At 49.0% G+C, this 21,845-nt stretch overlaps 1 protein-coding gene across 3 annotated transcripts in view; it reads left to right on the top strand.

Annotated features, from left to right (window-relative positions):
* The first annotated feature begins 6,093 nt into the window (after positions 1-6,093).
* Positions 6,094-21,845, top strand: part of ACAD9 (acyl-CoA dehydrogenase family member 9) — a 47,485-nt gene continuing 31,733 nt past the window's right edge. Inside the window, exons 1-2 of one of the 3 annotated variants that reach the window (XM_027522480.1) lie at positions 6,094-6,323; positions 10,911-11,004. In XM_027522480.1, the coding sequence (XP_027378281.1) occupies positions 6,177-6,323; positions 10,911-11,004 (241 nt within the window). In that variant the 5' untranslated portion in view covers positions 6,094-6,176. Of the gene's footprint in view, positions 6,324-8,822; positions 10,528-10,910; positions 11,005-14,155; positions 14,218-21,845 lie in introns of those variants that run through there. The other 2 variants (XM_027522481.1, XM_027522482.1) reach the window with 2 other exon arrangements.

Below are 21,845 nucleotides of genomic sequence, written 5' to 3'. Positions count from 1 at the left end.
ATGTTCTTACCTGGAGAATTTCATGGACAGAGGAGCCTGTTGGGCTTCAGTCCACGGGGTTGCAAAGAGTTGGACATGACTGAGCCTGCACACACACGGAAAAATATAAAATGAGGTCCTTAGGTGAGTTTCATTTGGTTATTTCTCCTACAAATTACAACTGGGGGGAAAATGAATTCATGTGAATGCCAAGTTCTGTGAAGTAATTAAGAGAAGCAATTTTTCCTTGAAAGAGAACAGACACATCAATTAGCAGTAGTTTTTGACTTAGTGCCCACTCTCCATGGTCGGCATTTACAACAGAGAGGATTTTGTTCACTTCATTCTCAGGACCGTGTGTGAATCTACAGGCCAGGCCCTTCTCGGAGGCAGGCGGGGTAGAAATACGGAAGGGATGCAGAGAACACAACTGATCACCTCTACCTGGGAGTCACAGTGTAGCATGCTGCTGCTGCTGCTGCTGCTGCTGCTGCTAAGTAGCTTCAGTCGTGTCCGACTCTGTGCGACCCCATAGACGGCAGCCCACCAGGCTCGAGCTTTAATGGTGAGCCAAGTTTATTCTTTATCAGCTCCTGCTGAATGAGCATTGAAAGCTTTTTGAAATGCAGGGACTGACTTGGGGCCTGAGCTGCCTCTACCTCCCCAGCTCAGTGGGTGAACCATTAAGATGAATTTCCACACCCCACCTACCCCCATCATGCTCCATTATCCGGTTTGCAGTCTCACAGTCTCTGACTTGAAGGATCACAAAAAAAATGTTGCTGATGTCAAAGAAATGTTAGCGCTGATGCCAGAAGCCTTTGCTAGAGCCCCCAGGGTTTTCTGGCCAGAGGCTGGCTGCAGTGCTTCCTGACAATGACCCTGCCGGCCCTCGTGGTGGGCTAGGATTCCACTCCTGCAGGTGTTGGGGTGACGGACTGTGCTTCCCTAAGTAGGTTTCCTGGGAGTTATTTGTTCAAGTTGCAAGAGGAATAGTCTGCGGTAAATCCCTTTTGCAAGAACCGGCATTGCATCTTCTTCTAGGGCATTTCCCACGCATTAAGATGGCCACCTGGCCATCTTCAGATAAGATTTCAGGCTCTGCTGGCTTTTGTGCAAACAGGTAAGGCCCCAGTGAGTTAATAAAGTTATTCAGCTCTTACGTTACAGTAGTTGCTTTGCAAGTTCTGGTGGTTTCAACAGAGCGTTTGTGTTATTTTAACATGCTTTTCATAGCATAATAGTGGGGGAATACATGCCTGGTTGGATCTTAGGCTATTTGGACTTTTGAAACATAAGGAAAAATCAAAGGTGTGTGTTTTTGTCATTGTTAATGCTGTTACTGTTTCAACTCTCCTGAGATTTTGAAAGACTGTTATCACTGTGACCAAGTTTAAACTGAAGAGCCTCTATTTTTCCATTTTCTTATTGCTGTTCTTTAGTGGCTAAGTTGTGTCCAACTCTTTTGCGACCTCATGGACTATAGCCCACCAGGCTCCTCTGTCCATGGGATTTCCCAGGCAAGAATACTGGAATGCCTTGCAGGTGGATTCTTTACCTACTGAGCCACCTGCGAAGTCTAGACTTTTTTTTTAACCCCCTCTCCCGGGATTGCTAGACCCTGAAATTTACAGTGTGTGGAGTGGGAGGAGCATTAAACATTAGCCACTAAATTTGCATAGGAATCCATGTTTGTGTTGATTTTATCGTTTGATAGTGTTGAAACTGAGATTCTGAAATAGGTCGTGACTTGCCTGGTGGAGGAGGAAGGGGAGGATGAGGGCTGGTGAAGACGCATCACCAGGCAGAAGGACTTAGACGAGTCAATCCAAAATGCTCAGGCTGACGATCATGCGTAGGAAGGAGGGAGCAGAACGCCTAAGAACTGGGCACCTGAACGCCAAGGGCTGTGCTTGGCCCTCAGTGCAACTTGGACTCAGGGTGTGTCCCTCCCACATTGCTGGCAGAGGCGGAGAGGGAGAGTAAGGCATGATGGGGCTTCCAACCTCCACCAGAATGATTTCATCCGATTTCGGATCAGCCAGTAACAGGAGTGAAAGAGGACAAAGCCAGAGATTAAGTCGCACCAGTGTGTGCGTGAGTGCTTGGCTGTGTCCGACTCTTTTGCAACTCCATGGGCTGCAGCCCCACAGCCTCCTCTGTGGCTGGCCTTCCTCTTTGGAGGAAAAGACCAATGTTGGGGAAGCTAGGCTCCTCCTGCCTTGTCCTGCCAACCGGGGGCAGAGTCCTCTGCTTCCAGCCGGTGGAAGAGGAGGCAGCAGAGGATGACCACTCATGCTTCAATTCCGGCCTCTTAAAACCGGGGGGACGAATACAGATCCCAGACCACAGCCGGGGCTCGGGGTGTGTTGGCCCTGAGACTGCCCGGCCCTGACATCACTTTTGGCCCTACTCAGTTCTGTGTGCCCAGAGCCACACGTCCTCCTGTCTGAGTCTGCCAGGCCGCTCTAACAAAGAACCACAGACTGAGGAGCTTAGATGATCAATCGGCTCACACTTGCGGGCACTAAGAGTCCAAGGTCACAGTGTGGGCAGGATTGGTTCCTCATGAGGGCTGAGACGCCGATCCAGGCCTTGCTGTCAGCTTCTGGGGTTGGCTGGCCCTCTTAGCCTTCCTTTACTTGTAGAAGCATGATCTTGAGCTCCGTTTTCATCTCCACACACAACATCCCCCTGGGTGCATGTCTGTGTCCACATTTCTCCTGCTTACAAGGGCACCGGTTGTGTTGGAGTAGGGATCCACCCCAGCCCACTGTGACCTCTTCCTCAGTTAGCTCCTTACACAGCTGCAGCGGAATGTATAGGAAACCCTCTTTTCAGGGAAGGTCACGTTGTCAGGTCCTGGGGTTAGGATTTCGAGTACTGAATCTTGTGGGGTGGGGGGGACACAATTCAGCCAACAACACCTCGTCACCTTTGTGGCTTTCAACAAGCCAGTGACTTCCATGTTCCCGTGATAAAGGGGACAGATGCACATCTGAAAGGGAAGGAAGTACCAGGGACAACATAATCTGTGAGACAAAGTACCCTCTGAAGGACACCTCTCTTCGTGCAGACTTTTGACGTCAGGACAGTGTGGCGTCAGCCAGCTTCTCTCTCAGCAGGAGATGGCACTGGAGATACCTGTGCACGACTCACCTGTGAGCCCATCACTAGGACGCTGAGGGCAGGAACTAGACTCTCTTTCCCATGACTGCCTATTGCCCTTGCAGCCTTGGGACAGGAGACAAGGCCACCTCTTTCTCTCCTGTTCTGTGTTAGTAAATTTCTCCACAACCTTCCCATTGTGTGGCTTTCGTGCCGAGGAGGGAGGGAATAGTTTCCTACTCAGACGATGTGCAGAGGTCCGGAGCCAAGCATCCTGATGTGCTAAGACCAACTCCATGGCCGCTCTGGGTTGTTTGGTGACACGCTGCGTACAGGAACCAGTCATGAGACGATCGTATGTCCATGGTGAGTGCTTTAAATACGAACCGTGGAAATTCTATGTGTAGAGCAAACCGTTTACAAATGACATCCTAATTCTCAAAGGCTGGTAGTCAAGTAGAAGATGGAATACTTGAGTGTGTGTCCAGTTTTTAATTTCTATATTATTACAAGAAAAACAATGATCACTTACTGTAATAGATGCCATCATATGGATTTAGCTAATCCTCATGAGAATCCTGTGAGGCCAGTGACATGATATTCATTTTTACAGATGGGGAAACTGAATTTAGACACTGTCAAAAGTAGGAGTACTCCAGAACATTTCCCACCGTACATGCTATTAGAGTATGTAGAAATTACGCCTTAATTTTTTTCTAATTTTTATTTTGGAAACTGAATTTCTCACTTGGTTAATTCAGGGAGGATCTGGCTGAATTACTGGATAACTTGATTGATTAGACTCCATCTTTTTTGGGGGGTCCCCAATGTTCACTAGCTCAAAGTTAAAAGCCAGCAGCGTCCGTTTTTTGTTGTTTGCTCGTCTCACCTGCCGAGGTGGTTCACAGGCCGTCGTTACCAAGTGCCTCCTTGAGAAGCTGAGCGCTGACGCTGGTGAATATTGACCGCCATGAAGAACCCAAGCGACAAGGCTTCACAAGTTAAAGACAAAAATGGATGATATTGCAGAAGTCGCTGCAAGGACAGGCATTTTGCAACCAAGGATGTTTCTGAACTCTTCCCCCCCCCCCCCCCCCCGATGGTATGTCACTGATAAGGGTAGAGTAGGATAGTCAGTTTAGAAATCTCACTGGAGGCTTAAAGACAGAGAATTTTAAGGGCGTTCGGGAGACTGTTACACGCTAATAACCACTCAAGAAAAGAACCCAGTAACCTAACAAAAATCTACATTCTACTTTGGAGGAAGATCCAGTGCATCCAAGTGCCAGGCACACTCAGGCCACACACCCTGAGAGTTAAAACACAAGACAAAAGATACGGGATCTGAATCCTGTTCCATGAAGAGTGAGAGTTAACGTTCCTTTAAGAGTAGCATTTTTGCATTCAGCTGAGACAGAAATACAGGTGAAAGGGGAAAGAAACTAGATGAAGGGGGGCATTCTGCTGAGACCTGAGATGAACTGCCACATTTTAGACTATGTTACCACACTTTTGCTAATATATATATATGATTTATTTATAAAATAAATAAACAGCTTCAGTAGCTGTGGCTCAGCAGTTGTGCCTTAGTGGTCCCTAGGCATGTGTGTGTGGGGGGTCTTCCCTGAGCCAGCAATCTAGTAACCCACGTCCTCTGCGTTGGCAGGAAGAGAACCGCGAGACCACCAGGGAAGCCAGGACAGTCCCGGTTAGACCATGTAGACTCTAAGGAGGAACTAATGATGCTAAGCCTTGATGGCTGCCCAAGAATGAGGAGGAAGGTTGTCCTCCCTCGCCACTTTTTCTTAGGTGATGAAGATGTAGCCCTCCTGTCTCTTGGGGCTGTGCTCCCTTGTGTCTCTCACACGTGTCCTTTGCTAACAGACTCACTCTTTGCCTATCACTTTGCCTCTCGTTGACTTCTTTCTGTGACCAGACTTCTTTCTGTGAACCCGAGCTTCAGTAAGTTCTGACACCAGTTGTGTGGTTTCATGACATGTGGTTTAAATGACAGTGAGTTCCAGTCCCTCCCGAAAAGGAGTATGGCTTCATCATGAAGTGTTTACCCAAACAAGTCCATCTTTTACTGGGCCTGGCACAGCACGTTCAGATGAAAGCACTTCTCCTTATTCTTTGAGTTCTGATGGAGGCAGAAAGCATTTCCAATATAAGGAAGGCCTTTAGGGCATTGCTGGGTGTGTGTGGGGCGCCCCTCCCCCGTTCTGTCCCTCGCCACCTTCAGGCTGGGGTTTTCCAGGGACATAGTAACTACAGGGTCTCGTCCAGGCTTCTTTCTGGTGCAACACCCCTTTCCTTTTCCTCCATCTCCCAAATGTGTGACATACACGTAAGCTATGAAGCGAAACCAAAGGAATCTTCGTGAACAGACCATTGACTTAAAACAAGAACTGTAACCCGTATGCGCACGCCCTTCAGAGAGATAACCAATATCGTGAATTTCCCCCACCTCCGCTTTTAAAACGGTTTTAAACTTATTTCTATTTAAAACATTGTTTCATGTTTATTTTTTGGCTGTGCTGAGCCTCTGTTGTTTCTTGAAAACCTTCTCTAGCTGGGGAGAGCAGGCTACTCTTGCCTGCGTGCCGGGCTTTCTCAGTGCGGCGGCTTCCCTCGTGGCGGAGCACTGGGTGCCAGGCGCAGGGGCTTCAGGAGCTGTGGCTCAGGAGCTGTGCCTCAGTGGCCCCTAGGCTTGTGTGTGTGTGTGGGGGGGATCTTCCCCGAGCCAGCGATCTATTAACCCACGTCCTCTGCGTTGGCAGGAAGAGAACCGAGAGACCACCAGGGAGGCCCCCGTCCCCAACTCTGCAGCCTCACTAGGTCGCTGCAGCCCCAGCTTATGACCGCCTTTGGCAAAGGCCGCGGGTGTTTGACTGCGGTGCCCCGCCCCCCGCCGCCGCCGCCGTCCAATCCGCGAGCCGCCCGGGGCCGAAGCCGGAGGCCGCGCAGGCGCATTGGCGGCCGAGGCGGGGGTGGGGGCGGCGCGGGCGGATGGCGTCATCGGCGGCGCGAGATTGAGGCGGCAGGGAGGCGGCAGCAGCAGCAGCAGCAAGAGCGACTTCGCGGGCAGCATGAGCGGCTGTGGGCTCTTCTTGTGCTCGGTGGCGGCGCGCTTCTGCCGCGCCCCAGCGGCCTTCACCGTGATCCGGCGCCCGCTGCTCACCAGTCCGCCGAGCCGAGCTTTCGCCAAGGAGCTCTTCCTGGGCAAGATCCGGAAGGTGAGGCGGCGCCGGGGTCTCCCTGCCTTCTGCGGTTTTCGCGGAGGGGCGCGTGGACCCCGCTCCAGAGCTCCCACAGGCCGTCAGAAACGCACCTGAGGGCGGGCGTGCCGGCCCCCCGGCTCTGAGGAGCCGCGTGCTCCTGCTTCGGGAGACCCTGGCTGAGGTGGGCGCTCAGTGACCCTCCGCTCAGCGTCCCGGCCCCGAAGTGCCCGCCCGGCGGGAGTGGTAGCCACTTGGTTGCTGAGCACTCACCAGCCTCTTCCAGTCAGAAGACCTGGACTCGACCTCGGCTCTGTGACTTTGAGCCCCAGGTCTTTCAGCCTTAAAGCGGAGCACGCGGTGTGCTCTGCCTTGCACACCGAGACAGAGTGTGTGTGTGTGTGTGTGTGTGTGTGTGTGTGTGTGTGTTGGGAAGCCCCAGTGAGATTGTATTGTGTGTGTGTGTGTGTGTGTGTGTGTGTGTGTGTGTGTGTGTGTGTTGGGAAGCCCCAGTGAGATTGTATGTGCGTGCAAATGCTTTATTCATCTGCCGCACGTGGGGCAGATGTAAGAGACCGCAGATTGAGGAGTCAGTGCCAGGTCTTTCAGCCTTAAAGCGGAGCACGCGGTGTGCTCTGCCTTGCACACCGAGACAGAGTGTGTGTGTGTGTGTGTGTGTGTGTTGGGAAGCCCCAGTGAGATTGTATGTGCGTGCCAGGTCTTTCAGCCTTAAAGCGGAGCACGCGGTGTGCTCTGCCTTGCACACCGAGACAGAGTGTGTGTGTGTGTGTGTGTGTGTGTGTGTTGGGAAGCCCCAGTGAGATTGTATGTGCGTGCCAGGTCTTTCAGCCTTAAAGCGGAGCACGCGGTGTGCTCTGCCTTGCACACCGAGACAGAGTGTGTGTGTGTGTGTGTGTGTGTGTGTGTGTTGGGAAGCCCCAGTGAGATTGTATGTGCGTGCAAATGCTTTATTCATCTGCCGCACGTGGGGCAGATGTAAGAGACCGCAGATTGAGGAGTCAGTGCTGGCTGCAACACTGCGCTGTGAGCTTGGGCTGACCAGTCCTGTGAAGTAGCTCCCTGCTCTCACAGGAAATAGTAAAAGCAGTCTTTGTCCCCTCCTACAGGTAGCCAGAAAACCAAAGAGAAATGTCTGAGCTTGGCTGCGATGTTGGCTGATTCCGTACTACTTTAGGAGTTATTCCTTGGTTTCTCTAGAGCGTTCTTTAAGGTTGTCAGGCATTACAGGCGCCGACACCCAGACTGGAATGGTTTGCCCTGCTAAAAAGTGCGAAGCTAGGCTGTTAAAAGTTAGGGAAGCCGTTTCCCCCGAACCTGGGGCTGTGTGGCGCTGTCCTGGGAACTCGTGTGTCCCAGCAGCGCAGGGAAGAAAGAACACGCGTGTTTTATGCTCCCTTTCTCCAAACCTTTAGCACCATCTCCCCCTTTGCTGTCACCTGCTGGCCTTGCTTCTTGTTTATGGAGAAAATGCACCCATTTAGGTAAGAAGTTCCGCCTCCACACTTACCTCCTTCCCACAGGTGGCTACATTCTCTGCATCACAATGGCAGAACCCTCCGCTCTTAGCAAAGGCCAGCTAGACCCCCAGGCCTTCTTAGCTGCTCAAGGGCATCGATCCCTCTTGGCTCTTTGACATCTAAACATTGGCCAGCGTTTCTGAGCAACTCGGCTGGAGTGGGAATTGTGCAGGCTCAGTCTGTGTGTAGTCTTCTCATCTCTAACCATTCGTCTGATGATCTAATTTAGTGCCATGCCATCCGTATCCTGAAGGTGCACATTTATTTCTCCAGGTGCGACTTCTCCCCTGAGCTCCAGTCTCTCTGTATATCTACCTTTCCAGTCAAAAGCTGCACTTGGGTGTTACTAGGCATCGCCTGTCTAGCCCATCCAAATCTGAGTTCCTGGTCTCTCCACCCGATCCTGCTTTTGCCTCTGGTCATCTTACTGGAGACGGTGGTGACTCTACCATTCCACTTGTTCAGGTTGTAACTGAAAGTGAGGTCCGGCTGCTCACCTCTCAGAAGTCAGTAAAGAGCCCAGATGGATGGGAAGGAAAGTTTGCTGTATTTTGGATGCTGACAGCCAGGGTTGGAGGTGCGGGGCCCTGTCCAAAAGCTGACTCTTCCCCTGCCCCAGCTGCAGGCAAGAGCTTTTATAGCCTGAGGGAGGGGATTACGTACAGGAACAGCACGGGCAGCTCTGACAGTCATCTTGAAATTGGTCATGGTGAACTGACCAGCATCTTCTTGATTGTTTTAAGTACAGTTAGTCTTCAGTTCCAGGGTCAGTTCCCATTTCCATGAGGCCAGTTCTCGAAATTATAGCAGCTTATGTCATGGCTATAGTCTAGTCATCATGAAGTTAACTTCTTCCCCCAGGTGGAGGCTTCAATATCTATAAGACAGCCCACAGGATATGGCTCAGAATATTATCTGTAGCCGTTGAGAAGGAACTAAAGGTCTTTGAATATGCTTAGTGACTACTTTATTATTATTTGGTCTCCTTTGACTGTATTCCCTTCTTTCTGCATTTTCTCACTTCTCTGACTAAACTTATTCTTTGGCTTCAGCATTTCCACAGACAAAGGCAGCTGAGGATATGGTAGGGCAAGAGCAGAGGGTCCTGCTCCATTTCAGGGTCAGATCCCTGGGGGTGCCTCTTGTTCTCATAATCCACTCAGAATCTAATCTGACAGCTTCTCTACTTGCAGGTTCCATTTAGAATCTGACAGCTTTTCAGCACTTGGGCTGGTACTGCCCTGATTCGGGCCGACACGATCTCTGTCAGCATTGTTGGGGTTTGAGCAGCAACATGGCAGCAGAGCTGCTTGGAATCTCAAACTGGAAGGAGACCTTCATGATCACGCCGTTGTCCCCCTGCCCTCAGAGTGTTCTGAGAATGCCCGCGGGTCTCCTGCGGGAACCCGTGGGAGGGATCTGGGTGACTCTTCTCCCCATTCACAGCCGCGGCCAGGAGCAGCTTGGCTTTCATCTGCGTTACATATGTGGTTTCTACACATGTAGAATAATTGGAAAAACCAGTTGCACTGGTTTCAAAAACTTGAAAATTGCAAATGGAATTGAACCCAGCACCCAGGAAGCAGCCCATTCAGACTCTGAATATTCCCGTCAGAGATTCATTCTCACATACTCTGAGACCTCTCTCCTGGCGGGTTCTCTTTTGTTTGGAGTTTAGGCCCAACTGGGCCCACTCTGTTCTCTTTTCTCACTTGGCTGCTGACTGATTCCAGAGTCTTCTTCCTCTAATGCAACCGTTGTAGCCAGCCCAGGTGAGCCCATGAGGCTGTGCAGGCCAGTGCAGTGGGCACAGCTTCTGTATTCAGCTAAAGAGCCAGCTTTGTTCTTAGTGGCTGCTGAGTGAGGACAGCTCAGCCTGATTTCCTTCCAGACCCCCTGAGGGGTCAAAGGTGGCCTGGAGGCAGGGATTCCTTTTAAGTCAGCTCTCAGTTTTGGCGTGGAATCCACCCTTCACTTGTACAGGGGGCCCAAGAGGAGAAAACAGACTTGAGAGCCTGTGGGCTGGAGGGAGGAGACAGGACTCCTCTCAAGAATTTTCTCCAGCCACCTGTTGAGAGGTGCTGTGAGGAGAGGCCGGGCTCCTGGGTGCGGCTTTGGGGCTGGGACGTCATTTTTCAGCAGGCGCTGGTCAAATCCAGAAAGTCAGGTCGTGCTGGCAGCTGAAGGGGAGGGCGGCGCCCAAAAGCCAGAGGGGCTGAGGTCTCAGTGGGATAATTTCAGGCGACACAGAACGAAGGCCTCAGGAATCCAGGCTCGGGTGGAAGCCCTGGCCGCTCCCCGGTCAGTCACTGCATGTTTAGGACACACCATCTTGATTGAGCCCCACAGCTGCCTTCTGAGGCGTCACCTGTAACGGGAGAAGCTGATGCCGAGCTCCAAAGCGTCAGAGTCAGGGCTGCGTTCAGGCTGATGTGGCTCCTCAGCGGGGCCTCTGGTGGCCCTGCCCACTGGCACGCTCAGCCCAGGCAGCAGGGTCAGGGGTCATCGGACGGGAGGGGCAGGTCTTGGAACAAGCAGCTTCGTGGCAGCCCGCCAAGAAGTCAGACCTTGCGACCAAGGTACGTTTTTGTCAGCGGCAGCATTTTGAAGCTCAGGAAGTAACTAAGGTGACATCTCGTCCATGACCTCCCATGGTCCTCACAGAGACCACCCGCGTGTTCTGGGTGAGAAAATGGCCCTGGGGACGGGTGGAGGGTCCAACTAAGAACGCCCAGTTAGTAAGCTGCACAGCAGGGACCACGCGGGGCTGGAACGTTAGCCCAGGTTCCCTGTTCCATAGGACAGTCCTCGTCACTTCTTAGTAAGGAAAGCTGATTAGAATCGGGGGTAATCTGGGTCAGGGAGGAGGCTGGGCCGAGGTGGTGGAGTCTGACACAGGTCTTGTGTCCCGAGCTCCTGCTGAAGTTTGCTGTCCGGTCCCTCGGCACGGAAGGCTCGGCCCGCCGATGGGGACGCTGGCGTGTCCTTTCCCTTCCCTGCTGACTGACATGACCACTGTGGAAGGTCACCCACAGTTACATTTTTACTGTGTGTTCCTCGTTTTCAGAAAGAAGCTTTCCCGTTTCCAGAGGTTAGCCGAGATGAACTTAATGAGATTAATCAGTTTCTGGGACCTGTAGAAAAATTCTTCACCGAAGAAGGTACGTAGGGTTCTTTTTATCTGTACAGCTCTCCATTTTCAGGGTGGTGCTTCAGTGTCTGTGTTTTTAACAAATGTTTGTTTGTGTCCTTCTGGCTGCCTGGCTCTTTGTTGCCTCATGCAGGCCTTCCTGCAGTTGCGGAGCCCGGGACTCCTCCCTGATTGCAGCCTGCAGGCTTCTCACTGCCACGGCTTCTCTGCATTGTGGAGCACAGGCTCAGTAGCTGTGATGGTCCCAGGCCAGGGATCGAACTGGTGTCCCCTGCATCGCAGGGCAGATTCTTACCCACCAGAACACCAGGGAAGCCCTGGGAATGCTTTGATACTTAGTAGGTCGCACAGAGTCGGACACGACTGAAGCGGCTCAGCAGCAGCAGTAGAAGCAGTGTGCGTTACTCAGAAAAACGCTGCTATTGGCGTGTTTTGCTTAAAAGATCGTCCCAACTGCTCTTTAATCATAAGCTGTCTAGTTCATTGCTTCTGAATGTGTCTGTGGTGAAGGACCACTTTAGCATTTCCACACTGTTGCAGACTGACTGTAAAATACAATAAAAATGAGCAATTAGAAAAATGAAATAAAAAGCAAAGCAAAACGTGTGACATCCCAGCCCGTCAGTCACACGCTGGGCTGTGGCAGTGTCAGATTGCTGTCGGTGTTTCTGAAGGCTTCCTCGCGATTTCTGTGGCTTAGCTTGTTAGGCAGCAGGGAGGATCGGGGGGCCAGACCTCAGATTGGAGGCACCCGTGTGGACCGCAGGGCTCTCGGCCCTCAGCGGGGGCAGCGTCCTCTGCCTATGGGAGCCCCCAAGTGCTTGAGTGAGGACAGATTGACAGCAACATAATATACTTTTAAAGATCCTTTTCCCTCATAACTCGTTACAAAATACTGAGTATAGTCCCCGGGCTGTGTGGTAGGTCGTTGTTTATTTCGTATATAGTGTGTATATGTTAGTCTCAACCTCCTCATTTCTCTCTCCTCCCCGCTCTGGTAACCATAGGATTGTTTCCTGTGTCTGTGAGTCAGCCTGCTCTGTCAGTGAGGTCTCTCTCTCTCTGTTTTTTAATTGAAATATACTTGATTTCAGTATTGTGCCGGTCTCTGCTATACAGCGAAGTGACTCAGCTGTACACATACAGACGTTCTTTTTAAATATTTTTTCCATTATGATTTACCACGGGATATTGACCGTCTCCCTGTGTTATGCGTGAGGACCTTGTGGTTTATCCGTCCTGCATTTCCAGCTTGCGTCCACTAACCCAGCCTCCCCCCCCTGCCTCCCCCGCTCCCCCTCGCAGCCATGCCTCTGTCTCTGTGTCCGATTCTGTTTCCCTTTCGTAGGTAGGTTCCTGTGTGTCCTGTTCCGATTCCACGTGTAAGTGATAGCATGGTGTTTGTCTTCCACTCTCTGGCTGACTTAGTATGATAACCTAGTTGCATTCATGTTGTAAATGGCATCGTTTCACTTTTTGTGGCTGAGTAGTATTCCATAGTGTGTGCGGGGGCCACACCTTCTTTATCCACTCATCTGTGGATGGACATTTAGGTTGTTCCCCTGTCTCAGCGGTTGTGAACAGTGCTGCTATGGAGATAGTGGTGCGTGTATCTTTTTGAATTATAGTTTTGTTGAGGTATATCCCCAAGTGTGGGATTGCTAGGTCCTATGGGAATTCTATCTTTAGTTTTCTGAGGAACCTCCATACCATTTTCCCTAGCGGCTGCACCAATTTACATTCCCACCAACAGTGTAAGAGAGTTCCCTTTTCTCCACACCTTCTCCAGGATTTATTATTAGTAGACTATTCGATGAGGCCATTCTGCCCGGTGGGCTTCCCTGATGGCTCAGTGGGTAAAGAGTCTGCCTTCAACGCAAGAGACACAGGTTCAATCCCTGGGTAGGAAAGATCCCCTGGAGAAGGAAATGGCAACCCGGTCCAGTGTTCTTGCTTGGAAAACCCCACGGACAGAGGAGCCTGGTGAGCTGCAGTCCAAAGAGTTGCAAAGACTCAGACATGATTGAGCACAAGCACGCATACACATTCTGACCACTGAGGTGGTACCTCGTTGTACTTTTGATTTGCATTTCTCTAGTAATTAGTAAGAAGGCAATGGCACCCCACTCCAGTACTCTTGCCTGGAAAACCCCATGGACGGAGGAGCCTGGTGGGCTGCAGTCCATGGGGTCGATAAGAGTCGGACACAGCTGAGCGACTTCACTTTCACTTTTCACTTTCATGCATTGGAGAAGGAAAGGGCAACCCACTCCAGTGTTCTTGCCTGGAGAATCCCAGGGACGGGGGAGCCTGGGGGGCTGCCGTCTATGGGGTCGCACAGAGTCGGACACGACTGAAGTGACTCAGCAGCAGTAATTAGTGATGTTGAGCATCTTCTGATCTGCCTCTTGGCCGTCGGATGTCTTCCCTGAAGAAATGTCTATTCAGGCCTTCTGCCCACTTTTCTTTTTTGGCAGTAGTAATAGAGTCACTGTTTATTGGGGTAAAACAAGATCATTTCCAAACTATGCATGAGAAATGTGGTGGTGGTTTAGTCGCCCAGTCGTGTCCGACTCTTGCAGCACCATGGACTGCAGCCCGCCAGGCCCTTCTGTCCGTGGGATTCTCCAGGCAAGAATACTGGAGTGGGTTGCCATTTCCTTCTCCAGGGGATCTTCCTAACCCAGGGATCAAACCTGGGTCTTCTGCATTGCATTTACCGACTGAGCTATGAGAGAAGCCCAAAAGAAATGTAGCAACAGAGGAAACTATGGTGGTGGTTTAAAACAGAATGATACAGCCTGAAAGTTGCTCAGCCGCGTCTGACTCTGTGCAACCCCATGGACTATACAGTCCACAGGATTCTCCAGGCCCGGATACTGGAGTGGGCAGCCTTTCCCTTCTCCAGGGGATCTTCCCGACCCAGGGATCGAACCCAGATCGCCCGCATTGCGGGCAGATTCTTAACCAACTGAGCTGTCAGGGAAGCCCTAAGAAATGTATCACTTGCCAAGTTTACAACCCTCCATATTTTATCTCTTCTGTTTTAAATGCTTTCTAATACCCAGGATACATATTCTGTTACTACAGTCTAAGTTTTCATAATGTTTTTAAGATAAAAGAATAAGTTGTTTGGGTTTCCCGCATTTCTTTTTAAACAGGAGTATAATGGCTTTACAGTGCTGCGTCAGTCTCTGCTACACAACGCGATGGACAGCCACAGGTGTGCACACACCCCTCCCTCTTGGACCCCGCCCCGCCCCGCCCCACCCCTCCGGGTCATCAGAGCATCGGCCGGCTGAGCCTCCTGCGCTGGTCAGCAGCTCCCACCAGCTGTTTTCCATGCGGTGTGCGTGTCAATCCTAACCTCCTGGTTTGTCTCACTGTCCTGTCCCCTCTTTGTCCATTTGCCCATTCTCCACGTCTTCATCTCTGCAGTACTTGGATGCAGTCTCAAAAATGACAGAATGATCTCTGTTCATTTCCAAGGCAAACCATTCAATATCACAGTAATCCAAGTCTATGCCCCAACCAGTAATGCTGAAGAAGCTGAAGTTGAATGGTTCTATGAAGACCTACAAGACCTTTTAGAACTAACACCCAAAAAAGATGTCCTTTTCATTATAGGGGACTGGAATGCCAAAGTAGGAAGTCAAGAAACACCTGGAGTAACAGGCAAATTTGGCCTTGGAATATGGAATGAAGCAAGGCAAAGACTAATAGAGTTTTGCCAAGAAAATGAACTGGTCATAACAAACACCCTCTTCCAACAACACAAGAGAAGACTCTATACATGGACATCACCAGATGGTCAACACCAAAATCAGATTGATTATATTCTTTGCAGCCAAAGATGGAGAAGCTCTATACAGTCAACAAAAACAAGACCAGGAGCTGACTGTGGCTCAGACCATGAACTCCTTATTGCCAAATTCAGACTTAAATTGAAGAAAGTAGGGAAAACCACTAGACCATTCAGGTATGACCTAAATCAAATCCCTTATGGTTATACAGTGGAAGTGAGAAATAGATTTAAGGGCCTAGATCTGATAGAGTGCCTGATGAACTATGGAATGAGGTTCGTGACATTGTACAGGAGACAGGGATCAAGACCATCCCCATGGAGAAGAAATGCAAAAAAGCAAAATGGCTGTCTGGGGAGGCCTTACAAATAGCTGTGAAAAAAAGAGAAGCGAAAAGCAAAGGAGAAAAGGAAAGATATACACATCTGAATGCAGAGTTCCAAAGAATAGCAAGAAGAGATGAGAAAGCCTTCTTCAGTGATCAATGCAAAGAAATAGAGGAAAACAGTAGAATAGGAATGACTAGAGATCTCTTCAAGAAAATCAGACATACCAAAGGAACATTTCATGCAAAGATGAGCTTGATAAAGGATAGAAATGGTATGGACCTAACAGAAGCAGAAGATATTAAGAAGAGATGGCAAGAATACACAGAAGAACTGTACAAAAAAGCTTTTCACGACACAGATAATCACGATGGTGTGATCACTCACCTAGAGCCAGACATCCTGGAATGTGAAGTCAAGTGGGCCTTAGAAAACATCACTATGAACAAAGCTAGTGGAGGTGATAGAATTCCAGTTGAGCTATTCCAAATCCTGAAAGATGATGCTGTGAAAGTGCTGCACTCAATATGCCAGCAAATTTGGAAAACTCAGCAGTGGCCACAAGACTGGAAAAGGTCCGTTTTCTTTCCAATCCCAAAGAAAGGCAATGCCAAAGAATGCTCAAACTACCGCACAATTGCACTCATCTCACACACTAGTAAAGTAATGCTCAAAATTCTCCAAGCCAGGCTTCAGCAGTATGCGAACTGTGAACTTTCTGATGTTCAAGCTGGTTTTAGAAAAGGCAGAGGAACCAGAGATCAAATTGCCAACATCCGCTGGATCATGGGAAAAGCAAGAGAGTTCCAGAAAAACATCTATTTCTGCTTTATTGACTATGCCAAAGCCTTTGACTGTGTGGATCACAATAAACTATGGAAAATCCTGAAAGAGATGGGAATACCAGACCACCTGATCTGCCTCTTGAGAAATTTGTATGCAGGTCAGGAAGCAACAGTTAGAACTGGACATGGAACAACAGACTGGTTCCAAATAGGAAAAGGAGTACATCAAGGCTGTGTATTGTCACCCTGTTTATTTAACTTACATGCAGAGTACATCATGAGAAACGTGGGACTGGAAGAAGCACAAGCTGGAATCAAGATTGCCGGGAGAAATATCAATAACCTCAGATATGCAGATGACACCACCCTTATGGCAGAAAGTGAAGAGGAACTCAAAAGCCTCTTGATGAAAGTGAAAGTGGAGAGTGAAAAAGTTGGCTTAAAGCTCAACATTCAGAAAATGAAGATCATGGCATCCGGTCCCATCACTTCATGGGAAATAGATGGGGAAACAGTGGAAACAGTGTCAGACTTTATTTTTCTGGGATCCAAAATCACTGCAGGTGGTGACTGCAGCCATGAAATTAAAAGACGCTTACTCCTTGGAAGGAAAGTTATGACCAACCTAGATAGCATATTCAAAAGCAGAGACGTTACTCTGCCAACAAAGGTCCGTCTAGTCAAGGCTATGGTTTTTCCTGTGGTCATGTATGGATGTGAGAGTTGGACTGTGAAGAAGGCTGAGCACTGAAGAATTGATGCTTTTGAACTGTGGTGTTGGAGAAGACTCTTGAGAGTCCCTTGGACTGCAAGGAGATCCAACCAGTCCATTCTGAAAGAGATCAGCCCTGGGATTTCTTTGGAAGGAATGATGCTAAAGCTGAAACTCCAGTACTTTGGCCACCTCATGCGAAGAGTTGACTCATTCGAGAAGACTCTAATGCTGGGAGGGATTGGGGGGCAAGAGGAGAAGGGGACAACAGAGGATGAGATGGCTGGATGGCATCACTGACTCGATGGACGTGAGTCTGAGTGAACTCCAGGAGTTGGTGATGGACAGGGAGGCCTGGCGGGCTGCGATTCATGGGGTTGCAAAGAGTCGGACACAACTGAGCGACTGATCTGATCTGATCTGTACTGTTTTTCTAGATTCTGCATATTAATCTATGCATTAATCCCGATGTTTGTTTTCTCCTTCTGATTCACTTCACGCTGTATCACAGCCTCTAGATCCCTCCACGTCACCACACATGACCCCGTTTCACTGCTTTCTGTGGCTGAGTAATATTCCGCTGTGTACATGTGCCACGCCTTCTTTCTCCATTGATCCGCTGATGGACATCCAGGTTGCTTCCATGTCCTGGCTGTTGTAAATAGTGCTGTAGTGAACGCTGGGGCACGTGTGTCTTTTTGAATTAAGATTTTCTCAGGGTTTATGCCCACGAGTGGGATTGCTGGATCATATGGTATTACTGTTTAGTTTCTAAGGGCCCACCATGCTGTTCAGAGTGGCTCTATCTATCTGCATTCCTACCAACACTGTACGTGGCTTCCTTTTTCTCCACGTCCTCTCCAGCTTTTATTTTTTTGTAGAGTTTTTGGTGGTGGCCGTTCTGACTGCCGTGAAGGGACACCTCGTTGTGGTCTTGCATCCTCCAGATTTCTGTAGATGTGCATCTCTCTAATAATTACTGATGTTGAGCATCTTTTCATGTGTTTCTTGGCTCTCTGTACGTCTTCTTTAGAGAAATGTCTACTTAGGTTTCCGCTCACTGTTGCATTGGGCTGTTTGATTTTTTGATACTGAGCTGTGTGAATAGCTTCTATATTTTGGAGATTGATCCGTCAGTTGCTTTATTTGCAAATATTTTCTTCCATTCTAAGGATTGTCTTTTCGTTTTCTTTATGGTTTCCTTTGCTCTGCAGACACTTTCAAGTTTAACTAGATCCCATTTCTTTATTTTTGTTTTTATTACTCTAAGGAGTAGGTCAGAAAAAATCTTGCTGTGATTTGTATCTAAGAGTGTTTTTCCTGTATTTTCCTAAAAGAGTTTTATAGTATCCAGTCTTACATTTAGGTTTTTAGTCCATTTGGGTTTATCTTTGTGTGTGGTGTTAGGAAGTGTCCTGGTTTCATTCTTTCACATGTAGCTGTCCAGTTTTCCTAGCACCACTTATTGAAGAGGCCGTCTTTTCTCCATGGTATATATTGTTGCCTCCTTTGTCATAAATCAGGTGACCATAAGTGTGTGAGCTTTTCTCTGGACTTTCTGTCCTACATTAATATATATTTTTGTTTTTGTGCCAGTACCGTATTGTCTTGATTACTGTAACTTTGTAGTGTAATCTGAGGTCTAGAAGCCTGGTTCCTCCACCTCCATTTTTCTTTCTTAAGAGTCCTTTAGCCATTCGGGGTCTTTTGCGTTTCCTTACAAATTGCAAAATTTATTGCTCTAATTCCGTGAAAAAAGCCATTGGTAGTTTGATAGACTTTACACCGAATTTGCAGGTTGCTTTGGGTAGTGCACTCATTTTTGTAATATTGATTCTTCCAGCTCCACAGTATGGTGTGTCTCTCCATCTGCTTGTGTCATCCTTGATTTCTTTCGTGAGTGTCTCAAAGTTTTCTGAGTATAGATGTTTTGTCTCTTTAGGTGGGTTTTTGCATCTATATTCGTCAAAGATACTGGCCTGTAATTTTCTTTCCTTGGTGGTGATTTGTTATCTGGGTGATGTGGCTTCGTAGAATGTCTTTGGAGTGGTCCCTCTTCAGTCTTTAGAAGAGAGAGAAGAATTGGTACAAGTTCTTCTTTGCATGTTTGGCAGCAGAATTTACCTGTGAAGCCATCTGGTCCTGGACCTTTGTTTGTTTTTATAGATTTTATTCCAGCTCTGGTCATTGGTCTGTTCGTACTATCTGTTTTTGATTTAGTTTTGATGTTTCTAGAAAGCTGTCCATTCTAGGTTGTGAGCTTCGTGGGCGTGTAATGGTCCGTAGCATTCGCTTAGTTGTTCCCCTCTTATTTCTGCAGCGTCAGTTGAGATTTCTCATTCTTCATTTCTTACTGTGTGTGTTTGGATTTTCTCTCTCCTCTTCTTGACGAGCCTGACCAGAGGTTTCCCTGTTCTGTGTGCCCTTTCAGAGAGCCGGGTCTTGGTTTTATTGACTTTTCCCCTGTTGTTTCTTTAGATTCTGCTTTATTTCCTCCCTGGTCTTTATTATTTTCTATCTTCTGCTGACTTTAGGTTTTTTTGGTTCTTCTTTTTCTAATTCTTTTAGGTTAGATTGTTTTTGGTTCGGTTGTTTACCTGAGGCTTTTCTTGTTTTGAGAGGAAGGCCTGTATTGCTGTGAACTTTGCTCTAAGCAGTGTTTTTGCTGTGTCCCATAGATTTTGTGTGGTTTTGTTTCCCTTGTCGTTTGTCTCAGCTGTTTTGTAATTTCCTTTATGATTTCCTCTTTGACCCATTTGGTTTCCAGTAGCGTGTTATTTGGTCTCCATGTAATTGTTTTTCTTCGTTTCTTTTCCTGTGGTTGATTTCTAGTTTCATGTCATTGGGGTCAGAAAAGATGCTTGAAATAGTCTGTGTGCTTTTGAACTGAGGTTGTCGAGTTTGTGGGCATGTAATTGTCCTTCGCATTTGTTTTGTGCCCTAGGATGTGGCCAGTTCTAGAGTGTTCCGTGTGTTCTTGAATTCTGTTTTTTGGATGTGGTGTTTTTAAGTCTGACTCCCCTGTTGTGTTTAGGCCCTCTGCTGCCTTATTGATTCTCTGTCTGGAAGACCTGTCCCTTGGTGTGAGTGAGGTGTTAAAATTTCCCGCTGTTATTATAGTCCTGTCGATGTCTCCCTTTCTGTCTGTTAGTGTTTGTTTTAGATACTTGGGTGTTCCAAAGCGTGTGTGCTAAGTTGCTTCAGTGGTCTCCGACTTTGCGACCCCGTAGACTGTAGCTTTCCAGGCTCCTATGTCCTTGGGATTCTCTAGGCAAAAGTAGCGGGGTGGGTTGCCATTTCCTCCTCCAGGGGACCATCCTGATCTAGGCCTGAACCCGTGTCCTGCGTGTGCAGGCGGCTTCTTCAGCACCGGTGCCCCTGGGGAGCCTGCTCTGTGGGGAGGCGCGCGTGTTGATGGATGTGCTGGTCTCTTATCACTGTGTGCGGCGCTTCAACTGCCTTTACCCTGTGTTTCACAGCCCATTTTGTCTGAGCACTGCAGCTCCTGTTTTGGTCATTTCCATTCACGTGAAATACCTTTCCATCCCTCATCTTCTTGCTTTGGGTTGTCATTTTTTGTTGGGTTTCCTCAGCAGACGCTGGCCAAGCGTCTTCCAGGGGAAGCCTCCGTCGCCCCAGCCTCCTGGAGCCGTGGCCGCCGCCGCCAGCGCCGTCCAGGAAGTGCCCGCTGCCGGGCTGTCTGTCGCAGCGCCTCCGTGTCCAGGCCAGCGGCTCGCTGACCGAGGACTGCAGCGGCCCCCCTCGCCCCTGTGCTGGCCCAGCCCCTCCCTTCCTTTGGGGCACTGAGTGCGGTGCAGAGGATCCAGCTCGCTCTTGCTGGTGACAGCGAGACCAGTGTCACTTCCAGACCCCAAGTCATGAGGGCGTCAGCTGCTGTGGCTTCACTCACCAGCCTCTCGGCTTGCTCCTCCTCCATATCTGTCCTGAATTCATCTTCAAACATGGCCATGGCTGTCAAGGAGCCGGAACCCAAGGTGACATAAGGCAGCTCGCCAGCTGACCATGAGAACAGAGGCTGCAGAGGTGAGGTCCAGTACCTCTCGTCCCCAGAGCCAGGGCTGCCCCAGTGTAACCTTGCTGCCCGGAAAGCATCTGTCTGCGGCCACCTCTGACCGGCCGCCACAGCTCTGGGAAGGCAGCCCGGGCGAAGGGAGTGGAGCTCCAGGTTGGAGGAAATGAGCTAGGTCGTCTTGTCTGTGCCCACAGCGGTCCCAGGACCACGGCAGTAGCTGTTAGGAGATATGAAGTGTATTTTTGACAGTTCTTGTCAACAGCAATCATCCCTTTACTCGCCCTCGTATCTCTTGCGAAAACCACGCCATCCTCATAGACCGCCCCCGCAGTGGTTGTCCCGGTTTCCCGGGCTGTTGGAAGTTTGTCCTTCATCTTTGCAAAATTGACTTCTGAGATGGCCTTTCTGTGACACTTAGCGAAAGAGAACCCCCGACCGACGGCTCATGCCCTCCAGCCTCTGCCTTTCAGTCTGGGTGTGTCCTTTGCCCTGTGGTGGGTCTCTTGTTGGCAGCATATTGCAGGCTTTTGCTTCTATGCAGTTTGCCACTCTGTGTGTTGAGAATGAAGCAGCCAGTCCAGTAAGGTAATTATTGATACATATGTATTTATTGCCCTTCAGACCTTATTTCGCAGTTGATTCTTTGTCTCTCTCTCCTCCTGGTGCGGTGATTCCCTTTTATCTTAGCTTGCGTCCCTCCTTTTGTCTTTGTGACTCTAGCGTGTTTTGCTCTGTGGTTGCCATTTGTCTACTGTTAGCCCTTTCCTTCCTCTGCTTGCTTTAGACCAATAGCCATGTAGATTCAAACACGTTCTTTAAAAAAGTGCATTTTCTTACTTTCCTTCCTCACATTTTAAGATTTGGATGTCCGTTTTTACATCTCCGTGTTTCTCCTTTTGCTGTGCCTTGTGTTTATCGTTGCTTTCACAAAGAGGTGTTTTTTATCCGTATACTGGCTGACTTAAATGGATTCTTTTCCTTCTGTGATCTCCGCCTTCCTGTTTCTTCCTGCTGCTTTTCTATCTAGAGAAGGCCTTTTAATACCTCTTGTAGGATGGTTTAGTATTGCTGTATTCATCTGGTATCTGCTTGTCTAAGAAAGTCTTTATTTCTCCTACTCCAGATGATAATCCTGCTGGATAGATGATTCTAGGCTGCAGGTTTTCCTCTTACGAGGCTTTGCGTCTGTCTT

This window comes from Bos indicus x Bos taurus, chromosome 22 (assembly GCF_003369695.1).
Source record: "Bos indicus x Bos taurus breed Angus x Brahman F1 hybrid chromosome 22, Bos_hybrid_MaternalHap_v2.0, whole genome shotgun sequence".
Classification (NCBI taxonomy): Eukaryota; Metazoa; Chordata; class Mammalia; order Artiodactyla; family Bovidae; genus Bos; species Bos indicus x Bos taurus.
This window is presented reverse-complemented; position numbering and strand designations above follow the sequence as displayed.